This window comes from Sminthopsis crassicaudata, chromosome 2 (genome assembly GCF_048593235.1).
Source record: "Sminthopsis crassicaudata isolate SCR6 chromosome 2, ASM4859323v1, whole genome shotgun sequence".
NCBI classification, from domain to species: domain Eukaryota; kingdom Metazoa; phylum Chordata; class Mammalia; order Dasyuromorphia; family Dasyuridae; genus Sminthopsis; species Sminthopsis crassicaudata.
The window spans coordinates 85,999,002-86,014,557 of NC_133618.1; the positions used below are offsets into that span (position 1 = coordinate 85,999,002).

General features: G+C 32.2%; 1 protein-coding gene across 1 annotated transcript in view; it reads right to left on the reverse strand.

Moving 5' to 3' along the window:
• Positions 1-15,556, reverse strand: part of LRPPRC (leucine rich pentatricopeptide repeat containing) — a 105,063-nt gene that overhangs the window by 64,554 nt on the left and 24,953 nt on the right. The window contains exons 12-14 of the mRNA XM_074286704.1: positions 11,077-11,195; positions 5,545-5,638; positions 2,213-2,279 (exon numbers count right to left, since the gene is read on the reverse strand). Coding sequence (XP_074142805.1) covers positions 2,213-2,279; positions 5,545-5,638; positions 11,077-11,195 — 280 coding nt within the window. The remainder of the gene's footprint in view (positions 1-2,212; positions 2,280-5,544; positions 5,639-11,076; positions 11,196-15,556) is intronic.

Sequence of the window (15,556 nt, forward strand, 5' to 3'; positions counted from 1 at the left end):
ATCATTCCAAAGTCTTAAAAATGGGAAATTTTTGTATTTGACTTGTAGATGAAACAAGATACAAGATCATTTTTACAGTCAGATCATTTTTACAAATAATAACAGAAATAATAACATCCTGAAGATTAGCAAAGGACTTAAACAACTTATTTTACAAATATTGTTAAAGTATATTAGCACAGCTGTTTGGAAATATGCAAATTAGCCTTGGCAAATCTGGATGAAGCCTAGAAGTGGTCCATATATCCAAAGTGACTGAACCTATGATTTAACTTATTGTGAGGTCCTTCTTAGAAAACTCCCTTCTCTTGAAGAGACTTACATCAACTGATGCTGAATTGTTAGCACTACTGTCTATCTACCCAGGTTACTTATACCTTTGGAATCTAATACTTAATGTGCAACAAGAAAATGGTATTTACACACATATATTGTATCTAGGTTATATTGTAACACATGTAAAATGTATGGGATTGCTTGTCATCAAGGGGAGGGAGGAGAAGGAGGGAGGGGATAATTTGGAAAAATGAATACAAGAGATAATGTTATAAAAAAATTACTCATGCATATATACTGTCAAAAAATTATAAATAAAATTTAAAATAAAATAAAATATATTTCTTAAAAAAAGAAAAAAAAAACTCCCCTCTAAAGTAAGCACTTTCTTTCAGATGGATGGTAACTTAAAGCAGGTGTCTCTGCTTTACATGAGAGTAATTAAAATCAGATTAAAATGTATTAATCTAATAAAATAAGTAATGTAAAACATACAAAATTACATTTTAAAATTATGTTTAACCTGTGGTGGTCTGCAGGGATCCTCATGTACAAACTTGGCCCCTATTTCTATTTGAATCTGATTTCAATGACTTAGAGCACAACTACAAAAAGTAGGTTTTCAAGGCTTCATGGCCTGCTTTTTATCTAGAGACATATAGTCACATTAAGCTCCATAAAAGAAACATAAATATAACAAAATGCCAATACATCTAATAAGGAATAGCCCCCTTTAACTGTTTGAAAGTCTATTTTACTATAAACCATTTAAGCGGTTTTCCTATTATTTTATGGAGTCAGAGACATATGTGAAGCCTTACATAAACTGACAAAAAGGAAAGGCAAAAATAAGAAAAACAATGTAAATAAGAAAAAATAAAAAGTTGAAATTGTTGTAATAAGCCTGGCTACAAATAAGAGCTATGCCAATGGAACTCTCTTAAGGGAGGGTTGAGAATATTCCATATAACATTGGATTTGGCTGACATGCTGATCAGTTTTGCTAAAGTGTTTGCGTTCTCTCTTTTCTAATTTATAAGGGACAGAGAACTCTGGAAGAGAGCAGAAGAAAAAATATGTTGGGAAAAGTAGAAAATAGTAACTCTTACAACCCCCAAAACAATAACTTTTAAGGCTCTCATAAATGCATTGTGGTTCAAGATAGAATTCCCAAAACTTAAGCACAGTGCCTGGATACATAGCAGATGCTTAATTAAGCTTTACTTATTGACTTGGGAAAAGAATTAGTCTTCAAGCCCAAGAAGCCTGGGCTTTTTAGTGTGAATCCAAATTTTTCACCACATTGACTCCTATGAATCTTTTAAGAACATTACTCCCCTTATTTAAGGTATCCTGCCCTTACTGAAGAGAATGACTATAAATTGTAATTTCTAAGTCCTTGCTATTCTTTGCTACCCACACTGTTGGGCATCAGACCTCCAGTGACCTTCAGTTCACATGTTAAAAACTGCATTCCTTTAACCATAAGTCCTGGCAAGCTCACCAATTCTTCAAGTGGTCAAGTGGCTAAGGAAAAACATAGTAATACAGAAGTGGTCTCTGAGAAGTCCCAACAACAGCCATGAAAGTAAGACATGGAGGTATATATACTCTTGTTCACACAAGAGATCCTCAAGTCTCTGGCTCAGGATGGGGAGAGGAAGATAGCAGTAAGAAAAAGAACATTATATCAAAGAGGAGAAATGGAAATATAAGCACAAAACACTCCAGATTAGATAACCCATAATTAAAAGTTGCTGAAGCTCTTGTGACAATACAATTAACATTACTTAAAGGGAAATTTTCTTCCTCATAGCAAGCTATTAAAGCTGGAAAAATAAGAGTTACAAAACTGACTATTATATGAAGTAGATGTTCAAAGACCACTTAGAAGAATAAGACAGGATTCATAAAGACTATCAAGTGCCCAACTTACCTCCTAAAGCCTAAAATCAGACTGCCTCTAAAAGAATTCAAATCCATAGATGATTTAGATGATGCCACTGAAAAAGAAGAATTTCATTAAAATCCCAAGGGAAAAAATATAGCATACTAAATTTTAAATGTGTTTCCAAATATATTTATATTTGTTAATTATCAATGTTTACTTTTAAAATTTTGCTTCCTATTATTATTTTTTCCTTCCCAGATTATTTTTACCTTCCCAATACAATTCTTCCTTTGCAACAATAACAACAACAAAATTTGGTTCTGCACATATATATTGTACCTAGGATATACTATAAGATATTTAATATGTATGGGAATGCCTGCCATCTAGGGGAGGGGGTGGAAGGAAGGAGGGGAAAAATTCAGAACAGATGGGAGTACAAGGGATAATGTAAAAAAACAAAAAAAAAAAAAAATTACCTATGCATATGTACTGTCAAAAAAAAAGTTATAATCATAAAAATTAATTTTAAAAAATAAATAAATAAATAAAACAGGAAAAAAAATTTTGCTTCCTTCCAGAGATTAAAAAAGCATTCATGAAAAATTATTAGTAATGATGACACACGCCTTCAGTTTGTATTCTTAAATATTCACATTATGCATTCACATTATGTTTACTCTATATATATACACATCCAATGCAAATAGCAAATACCCATTGTAAACAGAATTAACAAAAGTAATAGTAAATCAAAAAACATAACTTCCTGTTCCTGTGGTAAATGCTAAACGGGTCACTAGGGAAGCACTAGCAGAGTCCCTGTCCTCAGGGAGTCTAAAATAGAAAATGCTAACAAAGTATAATGAAAACCCCAAAGCTAAAATCAAAACAAAATATAAACAAAACTCATTATCTTTTTCATTTGTTTTTTCCTGAGGCAATTGGGGTTAAGTGACTTGCCCAAGGTCATACAGCTATAAAGAATTAAGTGTCTGAGACCAGATTTAAACTCAGGTCCTCCTGACTTCAGGGCTGGTGCTCTATCCCCCCATTCCCACGCCCACCCGCCATCTAGCTGCATCAATCTTGCATGTCTTTAATTGAAATGTTACTACTGAATGATTAGAGAAGATGGAATAATTGGAGAAAGGTAGACTTCATGGAAAAAAAACTTTTGAAAAGTTACTGATAAAATATTCTGCAGAGAAATTCTGTTAGTTCTAATCCTACAACTATTATAAAATATAGTTCTTAAAATTCTTAAACTAAGGCACTTTTTAAAAATATCAGTTAATTAACAAAAATTGCAAAAACAAAATGTATAACATGACTAAAGTTTCCATGCATTGTTTCTGTGCTTCCAATGTACACAGCACATGCATGGACTAGATACCAAAGACAAAAACAATAAATTCCCTGCCTTCTTTCCTCCACTTAAATAATTTAATTCCTAATTTTTAATGGCTTCAGCCTACACTTTGGTAATCTCTTGAATACAGCATGGCATACTGTAATTTCTGTTCAACAAGTAACTCCAAAGCAAGGCTCCAAATACACCAAATATTTGTAGCATTTTTTCCTGTAAGAGCTGAGTGAAAGACACTCAATTGAAGAATGACTAAACCAATTTTGGTAAATGAATAAAATTAGAAATATTAGTATGTTCTAAAAATTGATGAATATGATCAATACCAAGAAATATGGTATGGCTTACATAAATGGAAACAAAGTAAAATAAGTAGACCAAAAAACAATATATATAACGATAATACAGTATAAATTGGTGCAGTGGATATAGCACCTACCCTGAAGTAAGGAGCACCTGAGTTCAAATCTGATCTTAGATATTTAACACTGCTATGTGATTCTGGCCAAGTCATTTAACCCCTTTGCTTCATCAAAGAAAATGATACTATAAAATTACAAAGAACATGTATGGTCCCAAAGAAGAAGTAAGCGAACCAATGGTCTTAACTGCTCTACAGAGATTAGGTTGGGAGTGGAAAAAAGGTTTCCCCAGATATAAAGAACACAGTCTACATGGTCACATTTTAAAAATGTATTGGTCCGTTTTGTTGATTTCTCTCTCACTCTTTTTATTTAAAAAAAAAAAAAAAAAAAATATATATATATAGATATATTTTAAAGGATAGTTAATCACAAAAAAAAAAAAAAAAGGAGGCACACAGGAGTCATAAAAGCAAAAGATTTCAATAAAATTTTTTAAAATAGTAAAACATAGTGAAAAGATCACTGGACTTTGAATCCTAATAGAAAGGATTAAATCATGCTTCTGCAAATAATTATAAGCTATGTGACCTCCTCAGAAAAATCTTAAGTTCTCTGTGAGATTGTCTCTTTGTAAAATGCTACCTGTTTGATGGAGTTGTGAGGAAAAGAATTCTGCAAACTTCAAAAGAAAATGAAATTACTGTAACTCTAATGTCTATTCGCTAAGATGATTACACAAGGGATAACAATAAACTTTTAAAATTAAATTTTTAAGTGTTATATCCATTCTATCAAAGAATAGGTCTCTGATATAAGACTAATATAACAAAACATCTTCCCTTAACTGATGCTCAGAACTAATATCACTATCCCCATTTGACCTATTTTATAGATACATTTATCTCCAAAGATATTTCACTATAAAACTGAATGCAATAAATTCAAATTTCTGAGGGGCCACAGACAATAAAGAATTATAACATGCAAAAATAAATAGGAACATTTAACACTCATCACTGTATCTTTTTTAAAAATCAAATTTTGCTGTGTGACCCTGGGCAAGTCACTTAACCACAATTGTCTCAGTAAAAAAGAAAAAAAGAAAAATCAAATTTCATAGCACAAAATATTTCTAAGAAAGGCTACCGTATTTCAAAATATTGATTTTTCTAGGCAGTATACAAGATACCTATTTGTAATAAAAGCTAAATTTCATATATACTGCTGAACCTAAAATCATTTCATACCACTCAACTATTTTTCTCATTTTGAGGGTTAATAATTAGCTGTCTCTAAACATTGTCAGACTATTTCAAGGAAGGTAAGATAAATTAAAAAAAAAAATCAGTTTGAAGATTTTTTACTCTTGCTTAATGAAACTGGTATTTAATAATTCATAGAAAACTGATAGGACAGGTCACCCTTTCTAGCTTTTAGATCATACAAATAACTTTGAAGGGAACACAACATTACATCTGTTTTTCTTAAATGAGGAACACTAGTGCTCAGAACAATTCAAGATACCTCAATGAGTGAAATCCACTCTTCTCTGCCTAGTATTCCTCTAAATTACTTAACATTGATGCTATAGAGTAGAATGAATTACCCTATTTACTTTGTTTGTAGAAAAATACAATACTTACATAATGATAAGACACGTTCAAGGTTTCCATTTAGTGCTTCATTCCTCAATTCAGCTACATCAAATATGTCATCATTAACTGGACAACCATTTTCCTATAGATGTAAGTATTTATAAACAAATTAATTTTCTCAGCTAACAACAAAGAAGACTTTGATATACAATCTTCACCTTGTAATTGAACTAAATATTTTATCAATTAATACAGAGTTTAACAAAAATAAGAGTTCTCTTGATACAGTATTCTTGTACTTAGGAGGTTTATTCAACACCTACTCAAAAATTATATGGATAATGCACATAGGTTTTCTTTTTATGAAGGTTACTGATGGGTTTAGAAAGTTTTCTTTATCAAAAGTGAGGAATATGCAATACAGACTTCTGTAGACAGTTGTAACTGCATTATTATTAATCTCCCATAGACCTAATACTAAAATTCTGTATTGATGGCATTCAAAAATTTTAACGAAATTCTATTGCTGAGGAAAAGGGCAAGAATAATATAACACAATTTGGTATTGAATGATTTATTTAACTTAATGATTTGGATTGTCCAATATTTCATTGAACCTTTAAATCCAATATCTGACTCTCCTACCGAAAAGAAAAATAAATTTCAATCATCGGCTCCAATGTCATCTATCCCATGAAGTTTAATCCAACCTACTTCCTTTTCCCTATGCCATCAGTACTCAACTTGCCTCTCACATTTCAACTTTGTTTTGGATTTCTATAATGTACTTATGTAGTAAGTAATAGAGCTATTATTTTTTAAATTTATTCTCTACTATGCAGTAAACTCAATGAGTGATATAAACATGGCTTCACTAATCTTGGTACTTGCTTTGACTGTTTATAGGATACCATATACTTGTAAATGTATAGCACATAGGCGTTTCCTAACATATCTTTCTTACCTGTACAATTCCTACTTCCAACCCATTAATTTCCCATCTATCATTCAATCGCTCCCCATTCCCACTTCTATGATCTAAGTTCTCTCAGTAACCTGTCTTTAAGGTTAGTTCTGTTCACTTCCATGGCCTAATCAAAATTCTGGTAGATGTCTGCAAATCTCCAGGTCATTCTCTTTTTTTAATGAATTCAATACATGTTTCTGTCTTTTCCCAAACTCATGACCTCCTATTATGGGATTTCAATATACATAATGGCTTTCCCTCAAATAGCTTTAACTATTCACTTAGTCAACTTACTCACTTCTTATGACATACTTGCCATAGCCATACACAAGCATGGTTATAACTCCTGATCTTACCTTCATCCACAAATATACTACACCTCCATGTTCAAGAATTCTGAATTATCTTTCTCTGACCATTATCTACTGATTTCAGATCTCTCCTGCTTCCCTTACCAACCTTTAATCTTCAACAACATTGTGACCTTCAATTCCTTGATCCCTCAATTCTCTCTCAGGTCATCTATCTCCCTTGCATTAACCACTTTTTCTTTCCTCATCTTGACTCCTAGGTGAACCAATTCAATTCAATACTGAACTCATCTTGAGTCTGTAGCCTCCTCATCAAACCCTGTGCCAAGCATCAATCTTGGATCACTTCCACTATTCATTAAAGTAATGAAATAAAATAAGGTAGAGCAAATTACACAACCATTCTGATTTAATTCACTACAACTTTATGTTATCCCTCAACTGGGCCCTTACTGTTGCTAGGCAATTTTATTATATCTCCCATTATCAATAAGACCATCCTCCTATACTTCCTATAATCCTATAAATTTGTCCAAATCTTTTCATACTAACTAAAATCTTTTGTGGATCTACCTCTTCCCATCTTATCAATTAAGTCACCTCTTTCTTCTCTTTTTTATTTCATATCACTCATATGCTTTTGTCACTACTCTTTAATCCTTTTTTTATATGAGTTTTGACTTATTACCAAGACTCTTCCTCTCACTAGAACAATGCCATTCCTTCTCATCTCCTCCAACAGAATGCTCCATACTGTCATCTCTATAACCTATTTTCAATCTCTTTTTATCTAATGGCTCCTTCCCTGCTGCCTATAAACATGGCTTCATCTTCCTGATTCTAAAAATCATGTCATTTCATCCCTACTAACTATCACCAGTTATCTTTTCTATCCTTCATGACTAAATTCCTTAAAAATAACATCCACAATAGGTACATACCCTTTTTCTCCTCTCACTTTCACCCCTTGACAATCTGGCTTCTGACTCATCATTCCACTGAAACAATTCTCTCCAAAGTTACCAACAATCTCTTAATTGTCACACTCAATACCTTTCTCAATCCTTATTTTCTTCTCTGAAGCCTCTGATCCTGCAAATCACTTTTTTGGGACAACACTCTTTCCTGGTTCTCCTACTACTGCTCAAGCACTCCTTCTCAAGTTTATTTTGCTGGATCCTCAATGAGATCATGTCCCCTAATTCTAGATGGCCATTGGAGCTCTGTCCTGAGCCCTTTCCTCTTCTCTATACTACTTTTCTTGGTCTCATCATCTCCTGAGAACTTAAAATGTCATCTCTAGGCTGATGAGGCACAGGTTAAGAGAGGACGAGCACATCTGGTGTGGGCTTGCTGAGCCTTCTTCAGGGCTGCTCTTCTCTTTGGGATCCAGTTGGTCACCCAACTCCCACCTGGGGCTCCAAGAACCTGAGGCTCATGCAAGAGTCACACCCTGGTAAAACTAATTTGGCAGATGGATCAAACCAGGTTGCACATAACCAACAGATCTTAAACTTGTAAGTGAATTAAGGGGATGTCCACTGTAAGTATGAGAAGACTTCCCTCTAGGTAGAATGGGTGGATGTGAATAATTTCTTCCAAGAGCCATCAAGGCAGTGAAAGCAGTGCTATGATCAAACATCACAGCTACCATGGTCATCTGCCATACTCTGGGTCATCCCTAGTCATCCTGACCTTTTTCTTGCATTGGAGTTGGAGACTTAGAAAGAAAAAAATGAGGCTGAAGATACTTTTGTGACTCTGCCTCATTTAAATCCTACTGATGCTTTTGGTTCTCTTCAAAAATAAAGAACAAACAACTATACCAATATGCTTCAAATCTATTTTCTTACCTTCTCCTCTGTCTAAGCCTGAATCTTTTATCTTCAACTGTCTTTTATACATCCTGAGTTCAACCCAACTAAAATTTTCTACAGGTTGCCTTTCCCAACTACTTTTAATTCTAGTACCATTTCTCTTTTAGTTGATAAAAAGGAAATAATATACAACTTATTCATTGTTTCTGTTTGCTTCTTGTTTCCCCTATTAGGTTGTTAGAAGTTTGAGAGACTGTCATTTCCATCTTTTTGTATTGCCAGTACTTGGCACAGTGCCTGATACATACTATGTGCTTAATATGAAATGTTTATTGGGATGGTTGGCTGATAGTATTACCAGGTCAATATTTCTTGTGGAATACATCTAACAATCTCTCCACTGCTCAAAAGTTTTGGTGGTCTTCCACTTTTCACCTCTATGTGACCCACGATGCATGTTTCACCAAGTATATGATTACATCCAATGTTTAGAGAAATACTTCATACCCACTAGATTATAAATATAAATTTGTTGAATTATTGAAGGAAGCAAGTACATATGGGGAAAGCAAGTACTTACTATATACTCTATGCAAAAGGTAATGTACCCTTGGCACTAGGTGAATAAATACAAACTATAGAAGTTCTTGCCTACACAGTAGTTATGACTGTGCTTCAGAAAAAGATATGATTTTAAAAGTTCAGTACACCAATAGATGAAATAATGCAATAATAGCAATCTGAATTCAAATTATGGTATAAAGAGATTAAAATGCAAACTTTTGGATTAATTATACTATCTCATCATGAGGAATTTTCTAAGGAAAAAGTAGATTAATCTAGAACATGGAAAATGCTCAATGAATGAATGCCCTGATTTCACCAAATGTGACCTGATCTACGCAACTCAATTTGACTTCAACTTTAAGTGAACATCTCATCTAAGCAGAGGTTTCTATATAGACAAAGTTTAGGCAAGGCACTCCCCTATAGCACTAACAGAACTTTCAGAGAAGGAAAAGAATATTGAAAAACACACAAATAAAAAGAATCCAACAAAAGGCAAAAGATGATGAGTATAACATCAAGTATAAAGCTGTTTATATCATGGAGGAGGTAGTACTTGGGATTTAAACAATCCATATAAAGGATAGCAAAATCTGGAGACCATCCATGCATAAGTTACAACATGAGCAAAGGCACAGTGGTGGGAACGTACAGCATTTATAGGAAATGTTAAGCAGGAGATATTGGTTGAATACTTTCTATGAAATATCATGAAATATAGCTGGTTAAGTTCAGCACCAAGAACATGTTAGAAAAACCAAGGAAGAAAATCTTTTTAGACAGAGGGAAAGGTCACGATCAAATAAAGTAAAGATAAAACAAAATTTCAATTACATAAAATCCAATTTTTGTCCAAAGAAAATCAATGCTGCTACAATTAGAAAACACTTTCTTGAGGGGGAAAAAAAAAATCTAAATATCAATATCCTCTAAGAAAACACAAAGTTAAAAGGTATAGAAGAAACTAGTTCTAAATTTTAAGAAGAGGCATTTCCCAATAGGTAAACTGTCCAAATATATGAACAATTTTAAAAGGAAAGCTATCGACAGTCATAGAAATGGATGCACAGTAAAATTAAGTAGCGCCAGGAAAAAAATTTATTCAATTAACAATAACCCTATTCAAAAAAAAAAAAAAAAAAAAAAAAAAAAAAAAAACTTGGGAAGACTTATGATTCTAATCAATACGATGACCAAACATGATTCCAGGAAATCTATGATGAAACATGCTATCCAGAGAAGTAATAGACATAAGCATAATAAGATATGCCTTTTTAGATATCTAATTGAGCAATTGTTTTACTTGACTATATGTGTGTGTGTGTGTGTGTGTGTGTGTGTTTTCTTTTCTTCTCCCCAAAAGGTTTGTAAAGAAAAACACTTCTTAATTTTTTTTTTGGAGGGGGGGGAGGTGAAAAAGGAGGAAGAAAGTGAGCTAATAAAGGTAAGGGGACTAAGGACTGAGGAAAAAAGAAGGAAAAAGATACAGATGGCACCAGAAGGAAAAATGCTCATCATTGTGGCTTTTATCATAAATTTCAAGTTAATAGTTATAATTATGTCAAAATAATTTTAAAAGCTTTTTAAACACATTATAAATATCTAGAAGAAGCACAGCTGTGGAGTTAGAAAACCTGATCTGCCTTGTGTCATCCTTAGACAAATCAGTTATTTGATGATTTGGTTCACTCTCCAAACATGAGTGTACGAAAGGTGTGATCTAAGTGCTCCCTCTACTAATGAAACCCAAAAGCAGTCCCTCCTTCACCCTACATATAGAATTGGCATGTCAGACTGGTTCCTAAATCTTTTTCATTTTTTTCTGGAAGAATATAGAATGGACTGGAAAAATGATTGATAGTCTCAAGCTCAAGTATTTGGATTTGTTTATCAAAATAAAAAGCCATATTTGACTCACCTGTAATACCTCACGTGCCGACTGTATACTATTAAAAGAGGGGAAGACATAATTTCCATATGTTTCAGCATCAGGATTTACTCCTAACTCATGCATTCTTTTGACAATTTCAATTATGCCTAAAAAGGAAAAATGCAAAGCACAGGGATAAGGCAAGCACAATAAAACAGAAAAGAGAGAATTAAAAAAAACAACTTAAATCCCCAATGTAATTTTTTAAAAAGACAATTAAAGATTGGCAATATCTTGATAAAAAGAGAGGGAAAAAGGAAAATAAGGTAGAAAAAAATAAGGCCTTCCTTTCATTCTTACAACAAACTTAATACTGGCTACTCCTGAACTAGAGGAAGCAGAGCACTGGAGTTATCTCAAGCATCCCAATACCTTTCAATTACAAAACATGTTTAATGACTCAAGTACAACAGTATAATAGTACCACATGAAAGAAAACTTATAAAGCTTAAAAAATGAAAAATCCTACATGTGTTGCTGGGTATAGAATACACACGTCCTTTATATTCAAGTCAAGAAAACTGCATTCCACAAGATATATATATAGTATAACAAAACACCAACCCTGACTACAGGAAATCTGTGTTTATCAGGGTATGGGTTATATACAAGACAGTGGAAGGATTTTTCTTCTCAACAATATGCAAACTTCAATATAGGATTATCATTTGGGAAAATTTACTAGCTTCTAATTTTTTATTTTTTAAAAGTTTTAAAACATCAAAAGTTAAGCATATAGCCATTTTGCATTCAAAGATACATTGTTTCACTGCATTTAAATCTGCTTTGTCTTAGTGTTCATATGTCTTGATGTCACTTTTTTCTTGAAATAGTACACACAAATAACAGAGATATTTCAATTTTTTATGAACAAAATTTATCTTCTAAATGCAAAGGTCTACTTCCTCTTACTAGAACTATTTAATCATTCTTAGATTACTGTCCAAAACTGGTCAGGCATAAGAATTTATTTTTCAACAACAACAACAAAAAAAAAGTCAACTGGCAAAAGTCAGGGTCCTATTTTTGCCCTCGCAAGTGGAAGGACACAATTTCTCAAGAAAGAAAAGATACTTATTTTTACTATTTACAAAACAAATTTCTTCCTCAAAAATATATGCCTTTTCTCCCAGGTCTTGCCCACAAGAAAAGTATCATCTAGATGAATGTTATATGAAGTATTACAATGTGCTTTCGCTTTGAGCACTTAATGATAAATGAAGGATTAAATTCTGCACCTCTGCAGAAGATGCTTTGAATAACATTTTTCTTTTGGTTCATAATATCAAAACAAACAAACAAAAAAAAAACCACATTCATTTTTTCTACCACTTTTAAAATCTTAACCATGAAATTGTATGTTAGGAGGAAACAAAATTATTTTGAAAATCTAGCATTGTAAAAAAAAACAACTAATTTTCATATTAGGAAACAATTTAGATGAGCAGAACCATTATAGCTCAACACAAGCACAGAATTCTATAGCTGAAAAACAGAAGAAAACTATCTTCAGAAGACCTGTGTTTATTCTAACTTGGATAGCCCATGAATACAACAGCACAATTTATATCTATTACATATTATGACTTTGTTTACAATCAGTATCTTAAAATAAAAGAAAATTCAAAATATATCAGTCTCTTGTATACACAGTAACTAGCATTTAATTTATGAATAAAATGTATGTTCCTAGATACTGCTGAATACTTTCAAGTTCAAATCTATACACAGAAATGAATTAACTCTAGAAAACCATGAGAAATAACTATCACAAACATTTAATAAGAAGAAACAAGATTTAAAAGAAAAAACAAAAAATAACAATGACAATTCCCTGTTCCAAGGAGCTCACATTTCTACTACCTATATCTAAATCTTCTTCAACCAGTTATTTCTGATACAAAGGGTGGAGAAGAACAAAAGTATGTCTATTGCAATCCTTTAGCAGTGTGGAGAAAATATCTTCTTTAGTACTATTAATTAATAAAAAATATCTCTCTTAAAAAAGGGTTACTAAAAGTGACTTATAGATATAGAAAATATAATTAGTTTTCATTGTCTATTAAAAGCAAATTTTGAAAAAGATTTGGTATGTTTAGGAATTTTGCCAACTACTTTCAGATGAATCAAATGATGTTATTTTGATCTCATGCTCACTTTTTTTGATGAGATTGGAACAAGTAACTGTCCTATTATTCTTGTATACTTAATGTCCAATGGACTACCAAAAAGGTAGATGAAATAACTATTTTTTTATTCATGGGCATGTGAACTTATCCTTTATAGAATAACTTAAAGCATCTTTGATATTCCAGGAGCAGGCTGGATTACTAATGATGTGTTCATCTTTTTCATATGGGACATTCTTCTCTCTTCCCCACTCCATGTAGAAATGAGTATAAGTTAATATTAAAAGCACTTTTCTTAAGACTTAAGACTCAATAATATCAAAGCAATCACTGTCAACAACATAGTTAGATACTGCTATGACTTCAGTACAGCTACTGGTTGAGATCTTAGCTATTTTTGGATATTTTTATATCTATATTTTTAGTAGGGAAATTTATAAGTCCATGAAAGGGAGTGAACTTCTGATGTAAAATTCTAGCTATCAGGTCATTTATTGCTGGGTGATGAATTTTTACAGGCTGTAGTGTTAAGATTCAGAGTTTCTAATCATTTCTTTTCACTAATCTTACACAGATTGTTAAATCTGAAGTTTTGAATATTCTGAAATCTGAAGTTCTGAATATTCTATGAAGATCAATTCCCTAGGTTTCAAAAAAATCTGAATCTTCAAGTGTGTAATAATATTCTTTGTGTTAAGCTCTTACCTTTCATATTCATTTTATAATTCCTTTAAGCATCCTGACCCAAAATTACTTTTGTTTTTAGTTTCTATCCATTCCCAAAAACTTGATATTTAAAATTCCCAACTATGAAACAAGTAGATTTAAAGGAATTTCTATATTTGTGCTACGGAGGACAAAATTACTAAGAAAAACCACTATGATCTATCTGAAGTTGACAATTAAAAAAACACCATTGCCCAAATTAGCTTCAGTTGGATATATATATATATATATAGTCAGATTATTTGCTAACCTTGATCTCATTTGGCTATTCAAAGTAACTTTTCAACAATATCTATTTTTTGTAGTTTTCTATTCAAATATATACCTTTCCCTCAACCAAAGTGGAATCTTATTTTGTACTTCTGATACACAGAGATATATGCATGAGCACACATGCACATGCACACACAGAGTTTAACATGGCAAAAAACAATAGTTATTTACCTCCCAAAGAACAATTCTGTTTACTATGTAAAAATTAAGATGAATTTTCTCTTAATATTAAATGGTTAAAAAAAAAAAACGCAAGAAAATACAGGAACTCTAAAAATGGAAATCTATAATTCTAAAGACTCATATTACTGACAATCATATGAATTACTTAATATGGGGAGAGAAGGGCTGTTACATGTGAGAAGAGGAGAGGATTAAATTTTTTCTCATACTCTTATTGCCAGGGAATATTACAACAGTATTATTTAATACAATTGGATGATATGATAGGAAAAGAAGAAAAACCAGAACATTGCTCTGTTATGAGGCAGCATGAGAGAACTCCCATATCCATCCCATTGAAGTTGGGAGTGTCACACTCTTCTCAGCCAAGAATTGAAGCACTTGAATTAGATGATTTCTAGAGTCCTTTGCAAATACACGATTCTATGGTTTTATACTTAAGACTGGGAGATATGGGTTCAAATTTTACCTTTGACATTCCTGTGGAATCACATGCAAGCCACTTAGTCTCACTGAACTTAGAAAAAGTCTTAAAGAGTTTAATTCTCCAATGAGTAATCACTGAGAGTTCTCTAAGCAGTAAATGGGTTTATTGCCAAGGTCAGATTTTTTATTTTGTTAGGCCTGGAGACAACTAAAATCTCTGTCAGAGATACTAGCATAAACTACAAATGAAGCTGAATGATCTCTGGCAAAAAAAAAGGTTTCTGCACATTTTAACCAGTCCCTTACCAACGGTGAAATTAGTAACTTATCTCTGATTTAAACCAAAGGTACTGTTCAGAAAAGCAAAGATTTCATTGATAAACTAAACATTTCAACAACAGCTATCAATTATATTTCAGGATTTAATAATCATAAAAATAAATAAATATATGTATGTATATATATATATATGTATATATATACACACACACAGACACACACACACTTAGAGGTTGTTTTTAAAAGATAAAATCAAGTGAGATAATATGTGAACCAAACTTTTCAAAGAATAACTTTGTTTCAGAAACATGAGGTTATAGGTGACCTTGGAGTTTCAGAACAAGAAGATATGCAAAGAGTTAATAAAACTGCATATTGTTTTCACAAAGATCTTTCTAAAAAGGATTTAGAGACTTTTATAGTCAGAAACAATTAGGGAATACTTGTTTCAG